Source organism: Alexandromys fortis, unplaced genomic scaffold (genome assembly GCF_014885135.2).
Source record: "Alexandromys fortis isolate MF-2015 unplaced genomic scaffold, M_Fortis_MF-2015_v1.1 scaffold_51, whole genome shotgun sequence".
Classification (NCBI taxonomy): Eukaryota; Metazoa; Chordata; class Mammalia; order Rodentia; family Cricetidae; genus Alexandromys; species Alexandromys fortis.
In genome coordinates this window covers 2,042,984-2,065,527 of record NW_026067925.1, presented here as the reverse complement: position 1 = coordinate 2,065,527, position 22,544 = coordinate 2,042,984, and the positions used below count along the sequence as shown (strand labels likewise).

The 22,544-nt window shown below is 38.3% G+C and overlaps 1 protein-coding gene across 1 annotated transcript; it reads right to left on the bottom strand.

The window, feature by feature from the left end:
* Positions 1-7,903: 7,903 nt before the first annotated feature.
* On the bottom strand, positions 7,904-8,845 carry LOC126502167 (olfactory receptor 10J3-like). The gene has a single exon (XM_050143007.1). The coding sequence runs from the start codon at positions 8,843-8,845 to the stop codon at positions 7,904-7,906; it is 942 nt and encodes a 313-aa protein (XP_049998964.1).
* Positions 8,846-22,544: the final 13,699 nt, after the last annotated feature.

The window sequence follows — 22,544 nt, the reverse complement described above, 5'->3', positions numbered from 1 at the left end:
TTCCATAGAATGGAATTTTATGCTTTTTGTTGAGCAAACAGCTGTTTAAGGAGATGAGTTTTCTCATCCAGACCTTCGTTTATTCATCTTTTAGTGATGACATCACAAAATAAAATGACTCTGGTTCTCTGCCAGATTTTGCGTCCCACTCTGAGTTCTTCACATTGTTTTACATCACCTCACACTAATGCAAGAAGTGTGTGTGTGTGTGTGTGTGTGTGTGTGTGTGTGTGTGTGTGTTTAAGAAACTGAGTTCAGTGAGAGAGCTAGGGTCATTGATTCTTTACCAGGGTTCTTTTCAGCCTTCCACTCTTTATTTCTTTATATAATCAATTCTACTGCATCCCTAAAGCAATGCTATCATCACTGAGTGATATAGAGATAATTACATTCTTTAAGAATCAAGCATTTAGAAAGAAGGGATTTAAATAAATGTATTCGCCTGACATTCAACTCTCTGTGGATTCTTTGAGCAACTGTCATTTAATGTTTGTAGTCTTTGGTCAAAAGAACCTAGAAACTGACAGAACATCTGCAGTCCCCATATGTGCTTATACATGGAAGAGTCAGTGGAAACCCTCACACAGATTGAAACTAGATCCAAGTTAACTTAGTCCCCAGTTAGATAAATAGGATCTTGTCCTTACTACCACCTGCCAGAGAGTACAGTAAATCTAGAGCTTCAATTTGTCTTTATAATTTATTTATACAAAGCAGGGATAAGAAACTGTGGCCTGCCAGTTGATGGGACCAACATCTGTTTGTGTACAGACATCAAGATGTAAAAGAGTTCAGAATTAAAAATCAACTAATGAACAGAAGGAAAGGTATTTTCGAAACAAAAAGTATGTGATAGTTTAATTTTAGTAATCACAAAATTAAGATGATTTTCAGTGGCTTTAATTTATGTATTACTTATAGCCATTTTGAATTACCTTTGCAAAATTTAATACAATAGAGACTATGGTCAAAAACCTTAAATTATTTATTATTTGACCCTTATCAGGAAAAATTAGACTCCTGATAGATATTCAGAATGCAACAGAACTTTACAGATGCAGCAGAAGAAAGGAACAAAGAGCTAAATGTCAAGCAGAAGGCAAAGCACACCATAGACAGACCAATAAAAATTATTCTGTGGACTCAATAAGATACAACTTTAAAATTACTTCAAATGTTATAAACCCTCCCAAAGATAATCCACAATGAATTTTACCTGTGTATAAAGCCCTTTATTATACTGTGGACAGAACTGAAGTTGTCAAATTTTTAATATAATATAGCAAAGATGATAGGATATTGCTACCATGTTAAAATGAATTACCTAGAGATCTGACTTATTATACATTTTATAGAAGGATACATACAGTTAAAGGCACAAAAAAGAAGTTAAAGTTAAAGGTCCATGTAACGATACTGGAGAAAGACATAGTGTTGTGTTATAAGAGTACCAGTTGTAGTAAGGGGCCACTTGTTTGTTTCTGGCTGCTCAGCCCCAAAATAATCACACAGAAACTATATTATTTAAATTACTGCTCAGCCTATTAGCTCTAGCTTTTTATTGGTTAGTTCTTACATCTTAACCCATCTCTATTAATTTGTGCATAACCATGTTCCTGTGGCTTACTGGCAAGGTTCTGGCTAGTCTGTTCCCGGTACTAGCTACATGGCATCACTTGACGCCACATTCTTTCTTCCAGCATTCAGTTTAGTTTTCCTGCCCAGCTCTATTATGCTAAGCCACTGGCCAAAACAGCTTCTTTATTCATTAACCAACAAAACCAACACATAGACAGAAGTTCCAGCTTGTGAGAGGACTATATATATGCAAAACACCTGAGTAATTTCTACAAACTAAAACTCACAATTGGCAACCAGAAAGAAAAGAAACTTCAGTCCTCTAATCACAAGGACCTAATTCTCTCAGGAGTTTGGAAGTGCATGGTACTCTGTAGCAATGGGTACACCCCTGTACATACTCTACAGGTTCAAGAGACCTTGAACAGAACACTCAACATGATGGTGCCCAGATACCTGAGTAAAGAAAAAAGTCAAAACTGTATGTTGACTTAAGGTATTGAGTTTGTTATGTGGCAATTTAAAAAAATTACTATGATCAATATTGGATGTAAAATAATGGACTCATGAGCTGAATGTTTTAAAATGGTGATGGGAAATAAAGATGGGTAGAAGGACATCTTCAAAGTGGTGAAAGAAAATAGCTGCTGAATGAGTTCCAAACTCAGTGAAATACTCATTAAAAAGGAACCCAAATTTTGTTATTGAACTTGTATCACATGTCTTTATATAACTTGGAAAAGTCCAGTAAGTCATATTAATGAAAACTCTCATATCTGGACACAGACTCTTGGGGGATTATTTTCCAATTTACATTCTTTCATGATCATGAGATAAATCTTTATCACTAAATGAATGTCATTAGGTTTCTGCCTTTTGATCAACCATCATTTAGAAAGAGTAATCCATGCAGAAGAAAACATGGATGATGCAAATTCAGATCTATTTTTTAAGTTTGTTTTCCTGGGCTACTATAACCTCAGGATTTCATTTCTAAAAGAAGCGATAACTGTAATCCCACCATGCTCTTAGGCTCATCTCAAAATCAATGGCACATGAGACCATTCTTGAATAGAACACCAGTAGCACTGACACTGAGATTGACAATTAACAAATGGGACCTCATGAAACTAAAAAGCTTCTCTAAGGCAAAGGATACTACCAATAAGACAAAATGGCAGCCTACAGAATGGGTGAAGATCTTCAACAACCCCACATCTGTCAGAAGACTGATATTCAAAATATGTAAAGAACTCTAGAAACTAGACATCAAAATACCAAACAATCCCATTAAAAATGGGAAACAGTTTGGTTTTTTTTTCTGAGACAGGGTTTCTATGTGTATCTTTAGTGTCTGTAGTAGCTCTTGTAAACTAGGCTGGACTCAAACTTACAGAGATCTGCCTGCCTCTGCCTCCAAGTGCTGGGATTAAAGGCATGTGTTGTCATCAGCCAGTGGGATACAGTTTTAAACAGAGAATTCTCAACAGATCAATTTCAAATGGCTAAGATACACTTAAATAATTGTTCAGCATCTTTGAATATCATGAAAATGCAAATCAAAACAATTTTGTGAGATACTATCTTACACCAGTCAAAATGGCTAAGATCAAAAAATGCTAATGAGAGCCTATTTAGAAAGGATATGGAGTAAGGGGAATATTCCTCTATTGCTGGTTGAAGTGCAAACTTGTGCAGTCAATTTGGAAACTAGAAATTCATCTAGCTCAAGACTCACCAATACCACACTTGGCTATATACCCAAAGGATTCAAAATCATATCACAAAGACACCTGATCAACTATGTTCATAGTAGTATTACTAGTAATAGGTAGAACCTGAAAACAATTTAGATGTCCCTCGACCAAAAAATGGATAAACAAAATATGGTACATTTACACAATAGAGTATTGCTCAGTGGAAAAAAAATGACATTATGAAATTTGCAAGCAAGTGGATGGAATTAGAAAAAAGTTATCCAGAGTGAGGTAACCCAGACCCAGAAAGACAAACACAGTATGTACTCACTTATAAGTGGATACCAGAGAAGCTAGGTAACATGGCGAACCCTAAGAGAGACACATGGATCTCCCTAGGAAGAGGGAATAGATGAGATGTTGTGAGTAGACTAGGGTGATGGGGAATAGAGAAAAGGGGATGTGGAAATGGAAACATGATGGATTATGATGGTCAAGTTGGAGCCAGGATGGAGGGGGAGAGTAATGAAAGAGATATCTTGATAGAGGGAAGCATTAAAGAGTTAGGAAGAAACCTGGTGCCAGGGAAACTCCCAGGAATCCACAAGGATGACTCCAAGGAAGACTTAATTTAAAATAACAAATGGCCCTAATAGTCTTTAAACTTCACCCTGAATCTTATATGCCTGGCCTCCATCATCTGCATTGCTCTCAACAGTCTTATCTTTCCAGCCCCTACAGAACCTCCACCAAGCATTGAACGGTCAACATTTTTTCTTACACAAAGTTCCAAAGTCCTCCCAAAATCCTCCCTACAATGACATAGTTGTGTCTGTCATAGTGATACCCCATTCTTAGACTGACTTTTCCTTAATCAGTTTCCATTGCTGTGATGAAACACCATGACAGAAAGTAAGTTGTGGAATGATGTGGGAGTGTCATATAAATCTGTTGATTTCATTGGCTGAGCAATAAAGAAACTGCTTGGCTGGCCCTGATAGGTTAAAGCATTGGTGGGAGGAGTAAACAGAATAGGATGCTGGGCAGAAGAGGAAGTGACATCAGACTCTGCTCTGCTCCCAGACAGACCAGACAGCTCTGCTCTCAGGAGCAGAGACGCCATCCATGCTCAGCTCTCCCAGGCAACTCCAACCCAGAATGGACATAGGCTAGAATCTTCCCGGTAAGCGCACCTTGGGGTGCTTACACACATCATTAGAAATGGGCTAGTCCAGGTGTGAGAATTAGCCTGTAAGGGCTAGAGTTTATGGGCCAAGCAGTTCTTAAATGAATACAGTTTGTGTGTTGTTATTTCGGGCATGAGCTAGCCAATTGGCCGGGGTGTTGGGGACGCAGCCCCGCCGCCGCTCCTATTTCAACAGTGGAAGGCGGTGTCAAGCTGACAGAAAACTATCAAACACATTCACTGACATTGTTTGCAGTTGTGCTCTTTCTTTCTCAAACACTGGGAATCCATAGGCATACTTTGAGCAGGTTTCGTTATTGCTGAATTTTAGCACATCACTATACTTGAAATTGTCTTTCTAGATGGTAGGGGCATCAGGCTGCAGTGAAAATAAACTGTCCATAAGGAATTGTTAGAAGACAAAAAAGAAAGAAAATATGTATTTCTTGATCCCAAGAAAAAAATCATGTTTTTATTTATAACCAGTTTTTTTCCAAGAAGATAATACTGTGTTGTTGACAACTAAATTGAGTCACAATGAATTTAGCTCAATAAACATGATAGAATCATTTTTTAAAACTTTCCACTACAATATATCATAGCTAAAAATTTGAGCAATTGTCTTATGCCAATCACTGGAATCTTAAATAGTGTAGTTTAGAGTTGCTGGTAATGGACTGAGATATATACTTAAATGCATCAAGTTCATTGTTGGGTGCTCCCTGCTACTCTGTCAAAGAGAAGGAAGCAGGAATGAAAAGCAAAAGAAACTGAAGTGATAGAAAGTCACAGACAATAAAACCTCAAACTATCTCATAGATGAGCACTCATGTGGGAACTAGATTATCTTTTCATAGTCATCAAAGAGAGTCAATTCCCTGAAACTGAAAGCCACTGGTGGCAACAAGCACCCAAAACTAAGAGGCTGGGGTTCCTTAGCAAGAATTGTTCCTGATGAGGACTCACTGTGAGCCTCAGCCCAGTGTTCTCCTACCACTTGGAGAAATGCATATGCAATCCCTGATTGGTCAAAGCTGGGGGTGTACACCAATATCCAACAGATGACTTCGGAAAAGAGTTGGCATTACATGTACCATCAGACTTAGACTCAACAGCTTTGAACCAAGTTCACCAGAACTGTGAGGCAACCATTTTTAATTGTATTTTGCCCAAATACAATTAAAGTAAAACCACCATCAATTCTACAAATCTAGACACGAATGCAAAGGTATTCATTCCAGACCAAACTCAGTGTATAACTTTATTTCTGTAGTGACATGTTTATTTTAATGAAAAGACTTGTTGATTTCCACGGTCTTGCTCAATCCCCAGCATTTTATAGGAGATGCATTACCTCTACAGAATCATACCACAGGATCAGACACAAATTGTTAGAACCTCTGGGCTTTTGTTCTCCAGCATAGATGACTAACACAGAGGACAACAGTGAGAAAAAAGCTCCTTCCTCATAGCAAATAATCCATTCTCACTTTCCATCATAGACAAGGCAGACATTTAATGCTGGATCGAACTCTCTTTGAAAGCAAAGATCTCAAAGTCTGCTGAAAATTAACCAAAAAATGTTTAGGAACAACCTATATTATTGAGTGTAATTTTGGAGTTCTGTTCATTAATAAATATTATCCGAGTTGTAGTTAAAGTGCTTACAATTTTAGCAACTGTGTTTTTCTAGAGTTTAGATTCACCCTAAAAGATGAACTATAAATTTACTGGGTTTCTTTCAACCTACATACCCCTTTACTTGAATGTAAGAAAAATAGGTAAACTCTTTTCTTTTATTTTTTAATTATTATTTAATTACATTATTTCTCTTTCCTTCCTCCCTTTAAAGGCTCCCAGATACCCCTCCTTGTTCTATTCAAATTGATGGCCTAGTTTTTATGTATGTATAGATGCATATATTCATGTAACTGCAATTAACATATATACACAAAATGGTATATTTAGCAGTATATATCTTTAGGAATATATATTACATAGCATTTGTTATATGTGTTATATATACATATGTATGTTATAAGTAACATATATAATATATAAATTATTAACTACATCCTACTCAAGTCTATGCAGAGTTACTTGTATATATGTTTTGGTATTAGATATCAAATAGGTGTGCTTTTCTCTGAGTAAAAGTATTTCTCCAGGTCTTAGCATTCCTTAATTTTCCATAGTTCTTTGTGTAGGAATAAGGTCTCGTGGGCTTCCCCCCATCCACTTTGGCATGTCTATATTTGCTGTCTCCTTTTTAGTTCATGTTTAGTTTCATTTTGGTGAGACTTTAGGGGTGTAGCTTCTCATACTTCTAGGAAACACAGTCTCACAGCAAACTCTCTGAACCTATGGCTCTTACAATCTTTCCGTCCTCTCTCTTGCAATATTGCCTGAGTCTTAGGTGTGGAAGATGTTTCTTAGTTGTATCCTCTGGGATTGAGCTCCACATTGTTGTTCTATTTATACTAGCTAGGAAATGAAAACCACACACATGTCCTTCAACTGATAAATGGATAATGAAAGTGTGGTAATATACATTACGGAATACAATTCATCTGTAAAGAAAAATGAAATCATGAACTTTGCAAGTAAATGTATGGAGCTAGAAGAAATCATATTTAGTGAGCTAAACTACATCTAGCAAAACAGATGTTGCATGTTCTCTCTCATTGGAGTATCCTAGCTCCAACTCTTCAGATACAATGTAGACTTCACCGCTTATCAAGGAAACATTTCTCTACAACACACAAAAACCACTCAGAAAACCACAACTGATCAATACATATTCGACTTTTAACATGTTCTCCATTTCAGTCTGTCTTCTCAGTTATGGATCTCAGGACTGTGGACTGCACACCTCTCACTGTAGCTGACACTCTTTCCTTATGCGTACTCACTATTCCTGGGTCAATTGGAATATTCCATCCTCTTAGAAGAAGTGCTTCCAGAGTTTTAAAGTTAAAATGTGGTATTAGTAAATTGCAAACCCAGAATGCAAAAGCGTTTTTGACAGAGATCTGTACATGTTCCTGTCTTCTCACTTACTTTTCACAAAAGCTGCAAACTGACAACTTTAACTTCATCCGAGAAGGTTTGCCAAGATGTGTTCAAAATCATTTAGGATATGGCTAGACTTTGAGTCTTTGTTCGTTTGTGTAAATAACCAAAACCATTGTTAAAATGTCTCCAGTCCCACAAAAACACGAATAAAATCATGAAGGAGTGAGTAGCACAGGCGACCAAGATTTTATACCATACACTTCCATATATGCTTTGAGTAGGACTCACATCAATATTACTACTGAAGAAAGTAGTTCCTGTTTTATCAATCAGTTCCACTTAATTTAATTTTCTTGACTTTATTGGAAGAGCAGAACAATAAACTTATACCTACAGCATAAAACAAACATCTTCCAAAAATATCCTATTAAGAGGAAAAGGGTGTAAGACAAATGGCCTTTCGTAGAGCCTCTTTGACCTCCTTGTTTCTCAAACTGTATACCACTGGGTTGAGCAGAGGAGTGATGACAGTGTAAGTCACTGAGATGAGTCTGTCCTGTGCAAGGGAACTCTGGGATTTGGGTTTTAGGTAGATGATTGAGGCACATCCATAGTGGATGATGACCACTGTGAGGTGGGAGGCACAGGTGGCAAAGGCCTTTTTCCGACCTTCAGCTGAGGCAATCTTAAGGATGGTGGAAATGATGACAACGTAAGAGATGAAGACAAGGCCCATGGGTAAGACAAGGACACAGACACTGACAACAAAGTTGATGATTTCGTTGATAGTGGTATCTGTGCAGGCCAGCTTCAGCAGAGGTCTCACATCACAGAAGAAATGAGCAATAACAAAGTCATCACAGAAGGGAAGGCCAAACACTGATGTAACCTGGATAATAGCCATACCTAAACCAATTCCCAGTGATCCAGATGCCAAGTGGATACAAGCCTTCTTACCCATGATGACTGAATACCTCAGAGGGTTGCAGATGGCTACATAGCGGTCATAACCCATTGCTGTGAGAAGAAAACAGTTGTTGATGCCAAAAGTTAGATAAAAGAAGAGCTGGGTTGCACAGCCTTGGATATCAATGGCTTGGTAGGGATAAAGGAGGCCAGAGAGCATACGAGGAATGATGGCAACAGTGTAAAAAGTCTCAGAGATGGAGAGCATGCTCAGAAAAAAGTACATGGGTGTGTGGAGATGATGGTCAAGGCGGATAATAGTCACGATGATCACATTGCCTGACAGAGTCAGAAGGTACAATGTCAGGAAAACAATAAAGAAGACAAGCCTGTGTTGCCAACCAAAGCTGGAGAAGCCTTCAAAGAGAAACTCAGTCACAAAGGTGGAGTTCTTCTTTGGCATGGAGGGAGGTGGAGGCTTTGGGAGCTTGACAAAGGAAAGAAATGTATGGAGAGTCAAGCACAAAATAGAGTAGGCAGGGCCAAGGTCCTTAGTAAGGAGCATGTCCTGCCCAGGCTGGGCTCTAGGCACCAATGTCATCAGAACTCAGCTACTGGTGCCTTGTGCAGTTTTCCCCTATGACCACCCACTTCCTTTGGACTGTAGAGTAGTTAGAGGAGGATTCTTGGATTCAGGGCAGAGAAAGAAATAATATGGAAAGTCAAGTTAAAGGAGACTTGTAGAGACAGTGACCTGATTTCACTTTTTCAACACTGTAGCCAGAAATTTGGATTGCTGAAGCATTTGATAGTTCTGTCTTTAAGTTTTAATGATTTTTTTCCATATTGACTTCATCATTTTATGTTCCCACCAACAATATACAAGATTTCCAGCTTTTCCCAACCACTCCCAACTCTTGCCATATCTTCACGATAGGTTTGTAACATCAAATCTCCTCGCTGTTAGCAAGTATCTCCTTGTGCTGTGGGTTTACATTTCCCCCATGACTAGTGATAGCGAGCAACTTTCTGCACACCTTAATTGGAAACAAAACTTTTAACCATCAGACTCTTGCACATTAGTGGCAACTGTGGCTCAGTGCCTACGTAACAACTTATGGAAACAATTTAGATGTCCCAAGACATAAGCTTGAGAAATGAAAACCTGACATACATTTAGAACAGAACGTTATCCAGCATTACAGGCACTAAATACTGCATTTGTGATATAATGGATAAATATGTATTTTCATCACATTGCAAGTTAAATAGGTAATGGATAAATATGTATTATCATTATATTGCAAATTAAATGGGTGACTAACAGAACAAATACTGAGTGGTTTCATTTATATGAGTTTTTAAAGTGTCAAGTGATAAAAACAAAGAATGGTATTTACCAGAGGATAAGACCAAGGAATTATGGAGTGGAAATTCAACTGCTATAGTATTTCAGTTATACAACAAAAATCAGGTTGTCATAGCATCCCTACAGAACAATACATATGGTTGATAATATTTCAGTGCCAACTTAAAATTTTTGAAGGTATTGATCTCATGTTAACTGTCTTACTACAAAAGGTGGGGGGAAACATCAAGGGACATGGGAAGTCCTTTAAGGTGATAAATATGCCTTTACTTGGTGGTGGTTAAGATATCATGAATGATTGCCTATGGCCAACTGGTCTCATGTACATACCAAATACACCCACTTTAGTAGGTATCCATTATCTTTTGGTAAAACTGTTTTGCTTTTATTTCATAATAAAGCTGTTTAAAGAAATCAAGACATAGCTTGTTGGTATTGAAAAAGTAGATCTAGATCATGGGAAAAGCAGTTGAGATATTCAATATGACCAACTCTTTAGTTCTTCCCCAACACATCCTGAATTATGACACCTGAGATCAAATGAACACTTATCTAGTGAAGGATAAAACCTATCATAGATTGGTAATTTTTTCATCATATCAGATGCATTTAATGGCAAGTTCCCCATAAAGATCTTAGGATTTGTTCTCTACAGAATCCCATCCTAGTCTTTGTTGTCTACATAAACCTGGTGCCCATCACCCACTGTCATTCTGAAAAATAGAAAAAGTTGCATGCTTATTCCTTCCCAGAGATCCTGCCATAACTATCCTCTCACACGACAAAACAAGGTTTCTATAAGATAGTGTAGGAATTCATGAGATTTAGTCCCAAGAAGGAATGAGCATAAACGAGCCTGGAATTTTCCTTTCAAGGAAGAAATGAGCACCAGAAAGGGAAAATCCATTTAATTACAGAAAAAAATTGTGCTATGTTCATTTCATTTCTTCATTCTATGATGTATTTGGTAGAAAAAGGAGCTAGCCGATCTATACTTTCTGTCTTCTCATAATGATCTCAGCATGGAAGACTCAACTGGGGGAAATCTAACCTTGTTTCCTTAGCCATGCTAGGAAGTCAAGAATCTATTGAATTGTTTCCCTTCCATTTCTTCATTCACCCCAAGGCAGTATCTCCTAAAGTTCTCTTTCCTGTCTCCACCTTCTTCTTCTCTCTACTTCTCACAAACACTCAACAGCTGACATCTGTTATCATTTCCTGTGTTGTTACCATTGTCTCTAAACCCATTTTCCTCATTTGGTTGATCAAAGCCCACATCTTGCTCCTGAATGCTTCAATCGTATTTTTCCAAAGGATCTGGTCATTAAATACTCCTGCATAAATTCTAAAATTGTTTTTTAAGCTTTTAAGCATAATATTGAAAGTCACTTGAGAATTGATGATAGTAATATAGCAGAGAGCTGCCATGGACATTAACCAGGTTAATGTTGGTGAAGACTCTGATCTGGTGCTTTACACACAGGAAGCCCTTAAAAATGGGAATTTTATTAGTGGAGATTCCTTTTTTCTTTGTAATGAGCCAGAATGCATTATGGTAGATTTGGAAGTAGGAGATTTAATTAAAAATTCAGGGATTTATAAACTATAATTAGAATATCTTAAACTTGACTTATGAGTTTTTATCATTTCTCTCCCGTGTACACATAGGATTATTTCATAGTCAAAAAATTAAACTTTTATGGGGCTAAGAGATGGTTCATTGATAAATGCACTAACCGTGCAACTGTGGCCACCAGAATATAATCCCTGACCCCATATAATGGTAAAAGGAGAGAATCAACTCCACAAAATTGTCATCTGACCTGAACATACATGCACAGCACAGGCACCTACACACACACACACACACCATTTACACACAAACACAGAATACAGAATACAATTTTTTAACTATAACCCTTTCTGTATCACCCACATCTCAAAAGGAAACCCATGTCTGACTGCCTGGATGACCAGGAACCAGAGGCTGGAGAGCCCAGAGACCCAGAGTAGAACTAAACACAGCTAGGGAAAAAAATTCAATAAAATGATTATTAATGATATACTGCTATACTCATAGATTAGTACCTAGTCCAATTGTCATCAGAGAAACATCATTCAGCAACTGATGGGAACAGATGCAGAGAGCCATAAACACTAGGTAGAGCCAGGGAAACCCCACAAAAGAGGCAGGGTAAGGGTTGTAGGACACCCTAAGAACACAGCTCACTGAATCAACTCACCAGGGCTCATAGGGAATCACAGAGACCAAAATGACAATCATGTACTGTGTATGGGTATGAGCTAGGACCTCTGCATATACGCATGGTTGTGTAGCTGGATATTTTTGTGGGACTCCTAACAATAGGAGTGGAGTGTCTCTGACTCTTGCCTGTTCTTGGGACTCCTTTCCTCCTACTGGGTTGCCTCATGCAGTTTTGATATGAGAGTTTGTGCCAAGTTTTTATTGTAACTTTTTATTTCTTGTTGGGTTGATATCCCTGGGAGACATGTTCTTAAAAAAAATAGTGGAGGAGTGAATCTGGAGGAGAGAAGAAGTGGAGAGGAAGACTGGGAAGAGTGGAGAGAGGGAAAACTGAATTAGGGATGTAATGTATGAGAGAAGAATGAAAAGGAAAGAAAAAATCCTCTCCGAAGGTTCAGCAATCAGATGTATGCACATATGCTATCCTCACTAAGGTATAGAGTAAGTGAGGGAGTTTTAGCTTTGCTTTAATCCTTTCAGTGGGGATGCCCTTCATTTTATTTCTCCCTTGGACCAGAATAACCCAATTAAAACAGGTAAGAATATGTTTTAGTGGCTCCCTGATCCCTTGTTGAATTAAGGATCAAAGTTTGGAAACTATCAGTAATAAATCAGTCTCATTGCATGTGTATACACTGAAATTCATGCATGCTATTTCTAAAATTACTCCCATTTGTTTAGTGAAAAACCTCATTCACGTCTATGACCTCGAGTATCCCTGCTTCCATTTTCCATGATTCCATTAATTAACTGTAAACTATTAATGTCTTTAAAGACTCTATTCCAGGACAAATATGTAGTAGACTCCAGGAGACACAATAATCAGAAGAGAACAGAGAATAGGGTGGTACATTAAATGCATTGGCAAGAATAAAAGTATATAACTGGTTCTGGGACATTTAGATGAGGAGGGAAAGAAAAGAGGAAAAAAGGAAGTAATGTAAAGATGGAAAGAAACCACCAAACTCAGAAAGTGTCTGTGAGTCTGAATTTTGTGTTACCTTTCCTTTCTATCAAATAAACAACTAAGGGTAAAAGCAAGGCTTGCCCATGGCCCAATATTACATAAACAAAATATCTCCAGGTTTTCCTAAAGAAAAATCTTATTCTGTTGCTTCATGAACTTTTGAATTTTTCATATATTTTTGAGATTATAATTTAACTTGATATTTCTCCCTCCACTTTTGTGCCTTCAAACCTACTGACATATCTCTCCTCACTCTACCTCTAATTCATGGTCTCTTGTTTTCTTTACTACTGAATTTTTAATGTCTCCTATGCATTTTGGTTGCTATGTCCAAAACATTTTTATTTTATTCATCAAAATAATTTCTTCTGCAATTCACTACATTCAATGGTCACAAAAAGAGGACTCTGTTAGTGATAGAGAGAAAAAATGGCCATGGTGGTCTTCATATGCTAGGATATTACATCCTTGAAGAGTCTATGAAATATGACCCAATTAAAGGCCCTTGCTGGGTTTTATTTCACATCTCTGTATTAATTAATGATTCATCTAGATTCCCAAATTCCAAGAAATCATATTCTCCCGCATAAGTGGTGGTATTGCCCATCTCCTACAGAATTCAGCTGTCTGTGTGGCAGCTGAACATGTCCTCCAGTGAAGTGGCCCACCCTAAATACTGAAGAAAATCAGACTCACCAGGTATCCTCTTCCTTCCAGGTTTTGCAAGGCTCTGCTCACAGGTGAGGTCCGTTCACCACTCTGGAAATGTGACCACCTGAAATAATAGGTTGCAGATCTTACTGGATTATAAAATGATTTATAGGTTTTAGTCAATGTCCTTCATAATATTATTATAAATCCACCCATTCCTAAACTTCAGGATGCAAAATAGTCTATGAGTTTCATTTTAACAAAGGCACCAGTGTCTTATACACAAGTTATGGCTTATTCCTGCCTCTTCTTTGCTGACAACTCTCTGACCACCCCTGAGAATGTCATACATAAAGGCAACCACTAAAGATAGAGACAATGCTGAGCGCACTCTTTCTGTGTCTGAGATCAAAATGAAGGACAGCAAGTTCTACAAGACATGCAGTCCAATTGGTGGAGTAAATCAGAAGTGGTATAGTTAGAGTAATATGGCCTGGGACTCTCGATAAGATATTAAATCATTGTCACAATTGTTAAGTGTTTCTCTCCAAAGTAATACTTTTCTCCCCAGTGGACAGCAACAGAAGTCAAAATACAAGCAACAAAGTACCCTGAGACCTTGTTACCCAGGCAGCTCATTGCCTAATCAGAATAACACAGGGGAAAACCAATCTAACTGAGGTATTAGGAACAGTCTCTGGGGTGAAAAGGCTTTCACCTGAAGGTGAAAGCTTTCCTTCAGGAAGACAACAGGGTCCTTATTGAGATCTATGCGATGTTTTCAGCCCAATTCTCTAGTACCAACAGATGGGACTGTAAGGCCTTATGAATTCTAAGATGTAAACCAGTTACCTAGTACAGTTTGAGCAAGGATTCCTACTGCTAGGCACACACACACACACACACACACACACACACACACACACACACGGGTGACCTCTGATGCTTTAACACTAGAATCAATTTTTAAATCTCTGGGCAAACTCATCAGTTCTGTCCCTGAATTAAACCTTTAATTTATTTATTTATTTTCATTTACCTCGGCACTCACAAACTACATTTATCACCATTGTTAATTGGCATTGCTGCTGCCATTTTCAGCTTCTCTCACAAGGTTTTTCCTGTGAATGTTCAGTTGAGGAGTCCGTTATGGGTTTAGACAGATTGTACACCAACACCCAGAACCCATCAGCTCTCATCTTCTTCTGATCAACCTGTGCACAGATTGAAAGCATGCAAAGGTCTTCTTGAGCTTTAAATAGTATTTTATTTTCTCTCTCCATATCTATTTATTATAGTTCTTGAAGTTCTGGCTATAGCAATAAGTCAACAAAAAAAGATCAAGATCCAAATTGAAAAGGAAGAAATCAAACTTTTGTTATTTGCTGATGATATGATAGTATATATGTGACCCAGCAATACTACTCTTGAGCATATACCCAAAAGATGCTCAATCATACTACAAAGACATTTGTTCAACTATGTTCATAGCAGTTTGTAATAGCCAGAACCTAGAAACAACCTAGATGACCCTCAACCAAAGAATGGATAAAGAAAATGTGGCACATTTACACAATGGACACAGAGTGGTAAAAAAACAAAAACAAAAAACAAAAACAAAAAAAAAAAACAATGACATCTTGAAATTTGCATGCAAATGGATAGAACTAGAAAACACCATCCTAAGTGAGGTAACCCAGACCCAGAAAGAAGATCATGGTATGTACTCACTCATAAGTGGATACTCGCTATAAAGCAAGGGGTATTGAGCCTATAGTTCATGATCCTAGAGAAGCTAAGTAACAAGGTGAACCCTAAGAAAAACATATAATGATCCACCTGGAAAGGGGAAACAGACAAGATCACCAGACAAAATTTGGAGTTTGGGGGTGGAGGGAGTAGGGAGGGAAAAAGGGGAGGACAAGGGGAGAAGAGGAGCGGAGAGGAGAACTTGAGGGAATGGGATAGTCAAGATGGAAGAAGGACAGAGATGACAGCAAGGAAAGAGATATCTTTACTGAGGGAGCCATTATGGGGCTAGCAAAAAACCTGGCACTAGATAAATTCCCAGGAATCTTTCCTGGCTCCACCACAGTAATCTAGGTCATTGCTAGGTCAAAGGCCATACTCCCCTCATTCTTTTCACCAGCCCAGTAGCAATAGAGGTTGTGGCTAGGTGATCAAACTACTGCCACTTGCAGGGGAGAAGGCGAGGCCTTATTTTGACTTCTCCAATACCTGGAGCAACCTGAAGGTAGTGACAGACACACTGCCAGTGTGGGGTAGGAATATAATATTTGCAAACTCCAGAAATCTCTTCCTTTGTTTCTGCTTCATTTCAGCTCCTCTGGTTATCAAAATACATCTAAACGACTGTACAGATAGTTGAATACTATTTCCTTGTCTCATATTTATGATTTACTCCTGATTTTTTGCCCTGCCTTTCTCTTTCATTTATTATTATCTACTATCTTTTTGAGTGCTCATTACTTACCTCTCCACCTGTGGGGCAATTTTCTAGCAGAGTCCCTTACATACACCCTGTACACCTGTCCACACTTCTGTGAGTTTTGGGGTTCTCCAGTCAGACCCACGTTTTGGCACCATTTGTCAGGGATTAGCCTCAATGAAAATAACTCTTGTAGAAGTTTTGGGATTTTGAAAATATTAATAATGAATATGAAGACACAAAAGAAAAATAAAATGGAGAAACATATAGAATACTATCAGGAAGAAATTCCAGTTAGTACTGAAATTTTGCCCACTTAAAATACTTCTGACCCCCAAAGGTAGGAGTAAGACAAAAGACAACATTAACATGATACAAGGAAATGAACATAGAAATGGAAGGTCTGTGGGACGTGTCTGTAGTTAAACTCCTGAACAAAACAAATCATGCTCACACCCTAGGCAAACCACTCCCTGGGTGGAATCCAAAGTGACCTCCTCAAGTGCACTGAAGCCTTAGTAGGATCCTTAGACTTTTGTTTGAGGTATAAACACATCTACTTCTCTATTCCTGAAGTACAAGGTCCGGCAAGTGTTGACAATAACCTTGAGAGAGCTGAACTAAATCAGCTCTAAATCTAGGTAGGTTCTTTGAGATAGAAGCACAATAACCTTGAAGGAACTAGAGGTAAGTCCCAACTCTCTTTGGTCAAGGTGGAAATAGGCTCATATTTTCAGTCCTCCACATTCCCTGAAAACTATGGTTGTATATGTGTGAGGTAGCCATAAAGAAACTGCCTGAACTCTATAGGTAGAGCAAGATCTCAATAAATAAGTCAAGAATCAAGTGGCACCATGCACCTAGCAGATGTAGAGTATATTTAGTTAGTTAAAACAGTAGAAATAGTAAATAGTTATTTGTTACAGAACCCTTTGAAGCTATTTTCTTGATCGTCATAAGCTGAGAGTAAAAAGAGAATGGAAAATGGATCTTTGAATGATCATAACAATTTTTAACCTCTAGTATTGATGAACTAAATCCTGACTTGAATTGCTATTACTTCTCACCTACATCTCCTCCTAGAGTCAGTTCATATTCCTGGGGACCATATCTTCTTAAGTATTTCTCTTATGACACTGATACAAACATGTTATAAATGATTTTTATAGCCCCACCTAGAGAAATGTATCTATCCGCTCATCAAAATGGCAGATTTTAAGATACACTTAACTTCCGGATATGACTGGTCAGTGTTTCTGAACTGACTCTTATCCATAGCTAACAAGCAGAGTTCTGCTGAAGGCTCTTGAATGTCACATTAAGAAATGGAATCTTGCCAGGTAGTGGTGGCCCACACATTTAATCCAAGCACTCAGGATGCAGAGGCAGAAGCAGGCTGATCTCTGAGTTCAAGGCCAGTCTGGTCCACAGAGCAAGAAAAAAAGAAAAAGAGGAAGAAGAGACAGGAGGGAAGGAAGGGAGGGAGGAGGGTAGGGAGGGAGGAAGGGAGGGAGAGAGGGAGAGAGGCGTGACAGAGATGAAAGAGAAAGAAAGCAAAGCAAAGAAATGGAACCTTGGCATTAATGTTTTTATAATACCATTTAACAGAGTTTGGTGATTCACAAGCATATTCTGGTTAATTTGTCATTGTATCAAATGAGATAAATGTGTTGGGAAGGCATTGCATATCTACCACTTTAACCCATTTCCTGAGTAAGCCATGACACTATCAGTTATGAGCAAGAGGAAGAAGAAGAAAAGGTTCTAAAAAGAGCCCAATGTAAGCAATTCTACCACTAATATCTTGTGACCCAGTAGGTGCAGTTTATTCCATACTGACATGTGTCTCAAGAGTATATTCCAGGGAGAGAGATGGCCCTTTGTTCAAGTTCCCTGCTCTGAGAATTGAAAGAGACTATTATGATTCTTTTTTTTTAAATATAATTTTTTATTGAAAAAAATTTTTTCCGCCTCCTCCCCGCCTCCCATTTCCCTCCCCGTCTCCCTTTCCCCCNGAGCCATGACACTATCAGTGATGAGCAAGGTAAAGAACAAGAAAAGGCTCTGTAACAAATCCTATGTAAGTATCTCTACCACTAATGTCTTATGACCCAATAGGAGTACTATATTCCATACTTACATGTATGTCAAGATTATGTTCCAAGGAGAGGGAGCCACCTTTTTTTTTTCTTCAAGATCTCTACTCCAGGAATTACGAGATACTATTACAATTTTCTATCAAGCTGCCACAAAAGGCTCAGACTGTAACCCCTTCCGATTTCTGTGAAAAGCCACACCTTCCACAGATAATCACTTTCTCAGAATTGGCTCCTAAGCCACAGGTGGCTAAAGAGAGGACTCCGGACCATGTGTTAAGGTCCCTACGATGGGTTAGCTTTTGGAGTCTCAACAATCCAGTGTCATCACTGCGTCGTCTACCAGGGCTCCAGCTCAAAGCATTGATACTGAACAGCCACAGTAGTAGCTTAATTGTCTTTGTGAGTCCTAATCTGCCACTCTTGGTTTCATTTCTTGGATTTCAATTAGAAGTTTATATATGATTGAGTCATCACTTCCTTAAAAGCTTTGCTAGCTCAAAATAAGCCTGAGGCTGTGCAAAGCCTTGTGCACCCTCAGTGCCATTAGCTCCAACGTCATCTCTCTGTCACCTTTTTCTTGCACATTTTTGGAGTGTTTCACATGTTGGAATGAGTTTTTATTAATTCATCAATTCTTTCTCACATCTTTTCTTCCTCTGGTTTAAATTTCTTTCTATAACTTCATCTAGTTGACTAGCTTGCCTTCAACAGTCCAAATTAAACTACATGACTCAGAAAAACATTGAAAGATAGCTACACTAGCACAACTCTTTTTCTATATTTTTCCCTTCCAGTATTACTTTTTCCTTCTAGTAATACCCTCTAGATATTCTTAGTTTTAAATTTGCCTGACTGGGTAAGCAGTGTATACTTTAAACAACACCATCTTCTAAATCCAGCCCACAGTCCAATTTATAAGTCATGATGATATGGGATTGCCCTCTGTATGCTATGAATACCATTGGTTAATAAAGAAAGTGTCTCTAACCAGAGCAGAATAGAGGTAGGTGGGGGAAACTAAACTGAATGCTGGGAGAAAGAAGGCAGAGTCAGCAAAAGCCATGTAGCCCCAACAGAGACAGATGCTGGAACTTTGCACAGTAAGCCAAAGCCTCATGCTCTTGATTAAATTATTGTGTTTGTGTAGCTCATTTAAAAACATAAGGTATAATCAAGAAATATAGATTAATAGTTAATTATCTGTAATAGTCAAGCTTGTAGTCTTGTTAGTTAGATTTTCTAGATAGACAGAGATATATTAAGGATAGATAGGTATTCTTCAAATCTTTCAGATACCTTCAGAATATGGCATTTAAAATGTTTTAAGATCTTAGGACTTTTTATGACAATGAAACACATCTGGTCCTAGCAGCACCAATCTACTTCAAGAGGATGATAGGCAACAAAGAGTCTCCTTATGGCATTGGTTAGCCATTTGGGCAAGAAACTGCTCTTGCCTGAACTGCTTGGTGGTATGCTGTATGAACTGGACAATAAAGACTCACAGAGAAATGACTGCTGAACTTGCCTAAAGGTGAGACAGTCCTTTGGAGTTCCTGTTTCATGAAATAGTCTGCCAGACATTCTGCAGGACACAGAAGAAAGTGACTAACAAACTGCCATTATAGTCTTTGAAATTTCCTGCTTCATGGAAAAGTATGCCAGACACTATGTTCCTGTAGGCTAAAGATGGATGCTCCAACAGTACAGAAGAACTTTGGGTGACTGTCCAGACAGCAAGCTCTCTGTCAATTCTAGAGTTTTTGGAAGTTACTTACAATGCACCTGCTGTTAACTTATATTATATCCTTCTGGCGTCTTTGATAGAGTTGAAGAATAGATATAGTTAAAGTTTTCCTTAGTTATGATAAAAGAATAAAGTAGATATAGATATTGTAACTGTAATTTTTGCTTGATGCCTGTCTTGTTATATATAATTTTTCTGTGTTAAAGTTAAAATCTTTTTTTTATTTAAGCAGAAAAGGGGAGTTGATGTGTGATTGCCCTCTGTATATTATGAATACCATTGGTTAATAAAGGAACTGTCTTGGGCCTGTGCAGAGCAGAATAGAGGTAGGTGGGGAAAACTAAACTGAATGCTGGGAGAAAGAAGGCAGAGTCAGAAGAAGCCATGTAGTCCCACCAGAGATAGACACTGGAACTTTACCTGGCTAGCCACAACCTTGTGGTGATACACAAACTAATGGATATGGGTTAATTTAAGATATGATTTAGCTAGAAATATGCTTAAGCTATTGGCTAAACAGTTTTGCAATGGTTTCTGTGTGATTATTTTGGGTCTGAGCTGCCACATTGTTGGAAATGAAGTAGCAGCTCTCTACGATACCATGAATCTTAGACAACTCACTTTGGATAAAGTAGGGGAACCCCCTATACTAATGGCCTAAATGCATTGTCTGCTGACAAAACAGTTTGTACAAGGACTGCATCTCTCTAAACAATGCACCTTCTTCAAACTTGTGCAAACATAGTGATGGCTTAACGACAGCTTGCTATGCTCCCCTGCTTGATAACTCTATGGGAGCAAGCACCATTAAGGGTTTTATTGTGCTAGTATCCCCAGCAAATATATTTCCTGGCCAGAAAGTGGATTTTCAATAATATTGGTTTATTCAATAAATGGGGAAACCATCCCCAGACATAGAATAACAGATAATTACTTTTTTTGGTATGTTTATTCTGGGTTCACCGGTTTGTTAACAAAACATGTTTCAGATTCTAAAATACAGGCTGTTCCTGTGAGTCAGTAATCAAAGACAAAAAGTTTTACTCTACTAATTGTGAAATTCCTAACGAGGCCCCTGGGGTAGGGCCTCATACTAGTTCTCCTGTGCCCAGGAACAATTCTCAAATGACGTCTTTACAATATTGGATTTGATAGGCCTGTTTCTTTGTCTGGGTAAACCCCAGACAGCACACTCAGATTTAAGGTTTCCAGAGCCATCTGCTCTGCTGAGAGACCTTCTGGGGCCAACAGAACCAAAGCTTTGGCCTGGCATTTGTCACTGCACTGTGAAAGCCCTTCCGATCCTTTGGAAATATTGACCTGCTGGCTTTGGGGTTTTTAACTTTTCCTACTCTGGCTTTGTGGAACATCCATCCCAGGTCTTTCTGTTCTCAATTGCGGGCACCCCAGCTCCTAAGTAAATATCTATGGTGTCCTCTTCCAAGTTTTCAAGAAGTAAGTGTTTGTTGGAATACCACAAAATAAAATAAAAAAAAGTATAAGAGAATTGATTTTTAAATTTTCTGGTTTTCTTCCATCTCCCTCTTTTCCTTCCTAACGATTTTAATAATATTGAAGTTTTCGACTTTCCTGATAACTTTCACAATGGCTGGTGGAGACCTAAAGTGATATATAGCATCCTTGCAGGTTTCCTCTTAAATAATGGAAGAATCTGTTGAATGTCCGGCAAAGACAGTAAATAAGACTGCCTTTGTAATCCCAGAGTTGCCATCTGCTACTCAGGGCCTGGGTGTCTTTGGAGGCAGCAATGCTGAGAGTTGGACATTGCTCTCACAGCCAGTGTCTCCTTCTCCTCTAGCCCAAAGATCATGTTTGCATATTCATTATTCAGGATTTTTCTTCAATCAAAATAACTGACATGTGTGGTCATATATGCCAGGGCCTCACATCCATCTTGCCAATTAGTACATATGTGAGTCTGGCAAGGGTTTACTCCACTGAGTTTCAATTTCTCTATCAACAAAATGAGAATGATTTGTGTATCTACACAGAACGTTTGATAAGTTAAATCACAAACTTTCAACAAAGAGCTCATTTTAGTCAAATGTTAGTTACTGTAGGTTGTTTCTATTTCATCCATATCTAGTTCATGGGCCAAAAATTGTAGTTCTAACAATTTTTGCCTTCTATAAGCTACTTTGATTTTATTTTGTATGATCAGTTCTGAGTCAGGAGGCTTGTTCTTTGTCTTTTCATAAACATAATCTGGGCATTTAGTCCCTACTTTAGAAAAATAAATATACTTGGTCCAACTTATATGAGCATGTACATTAGGTGAATATATAGTACATTGCCTCTGAGATTCTACACGCGCTTGAAACAGAGAACTAAAAGGGAACACAATTCTTCCCCAACCTTCCCCTTCCCACCAGGTGTCAAGAGCTGTGTTACAAACATATAACACCGGCTGGGAACACCGGCTGGGTGGTGGTGGCACATGCCTTTAATCTCAGGACTTGGGAGGAAGAGACTGGTAGAACTCTGTGAGTTCAAGGCCTGCCTGGTCTAGAATAACTAATTCCAGGACAGCTCAGGCTCCTACACAGAGAAATCCTATTTTAAGCAAGCACGAAAACAAACAAGTGTGTAACAC

Bases quoted from the DNA above. Each gene is read 5' to 3' on its own strand.
- LOC126502167 (XM_050143007.1), bottom strand. From the start codon at position 8,845: ATGCCAAAGAAGAACTCCACCTTTGTGACTGAGTTTCTCTTTGAAGGC.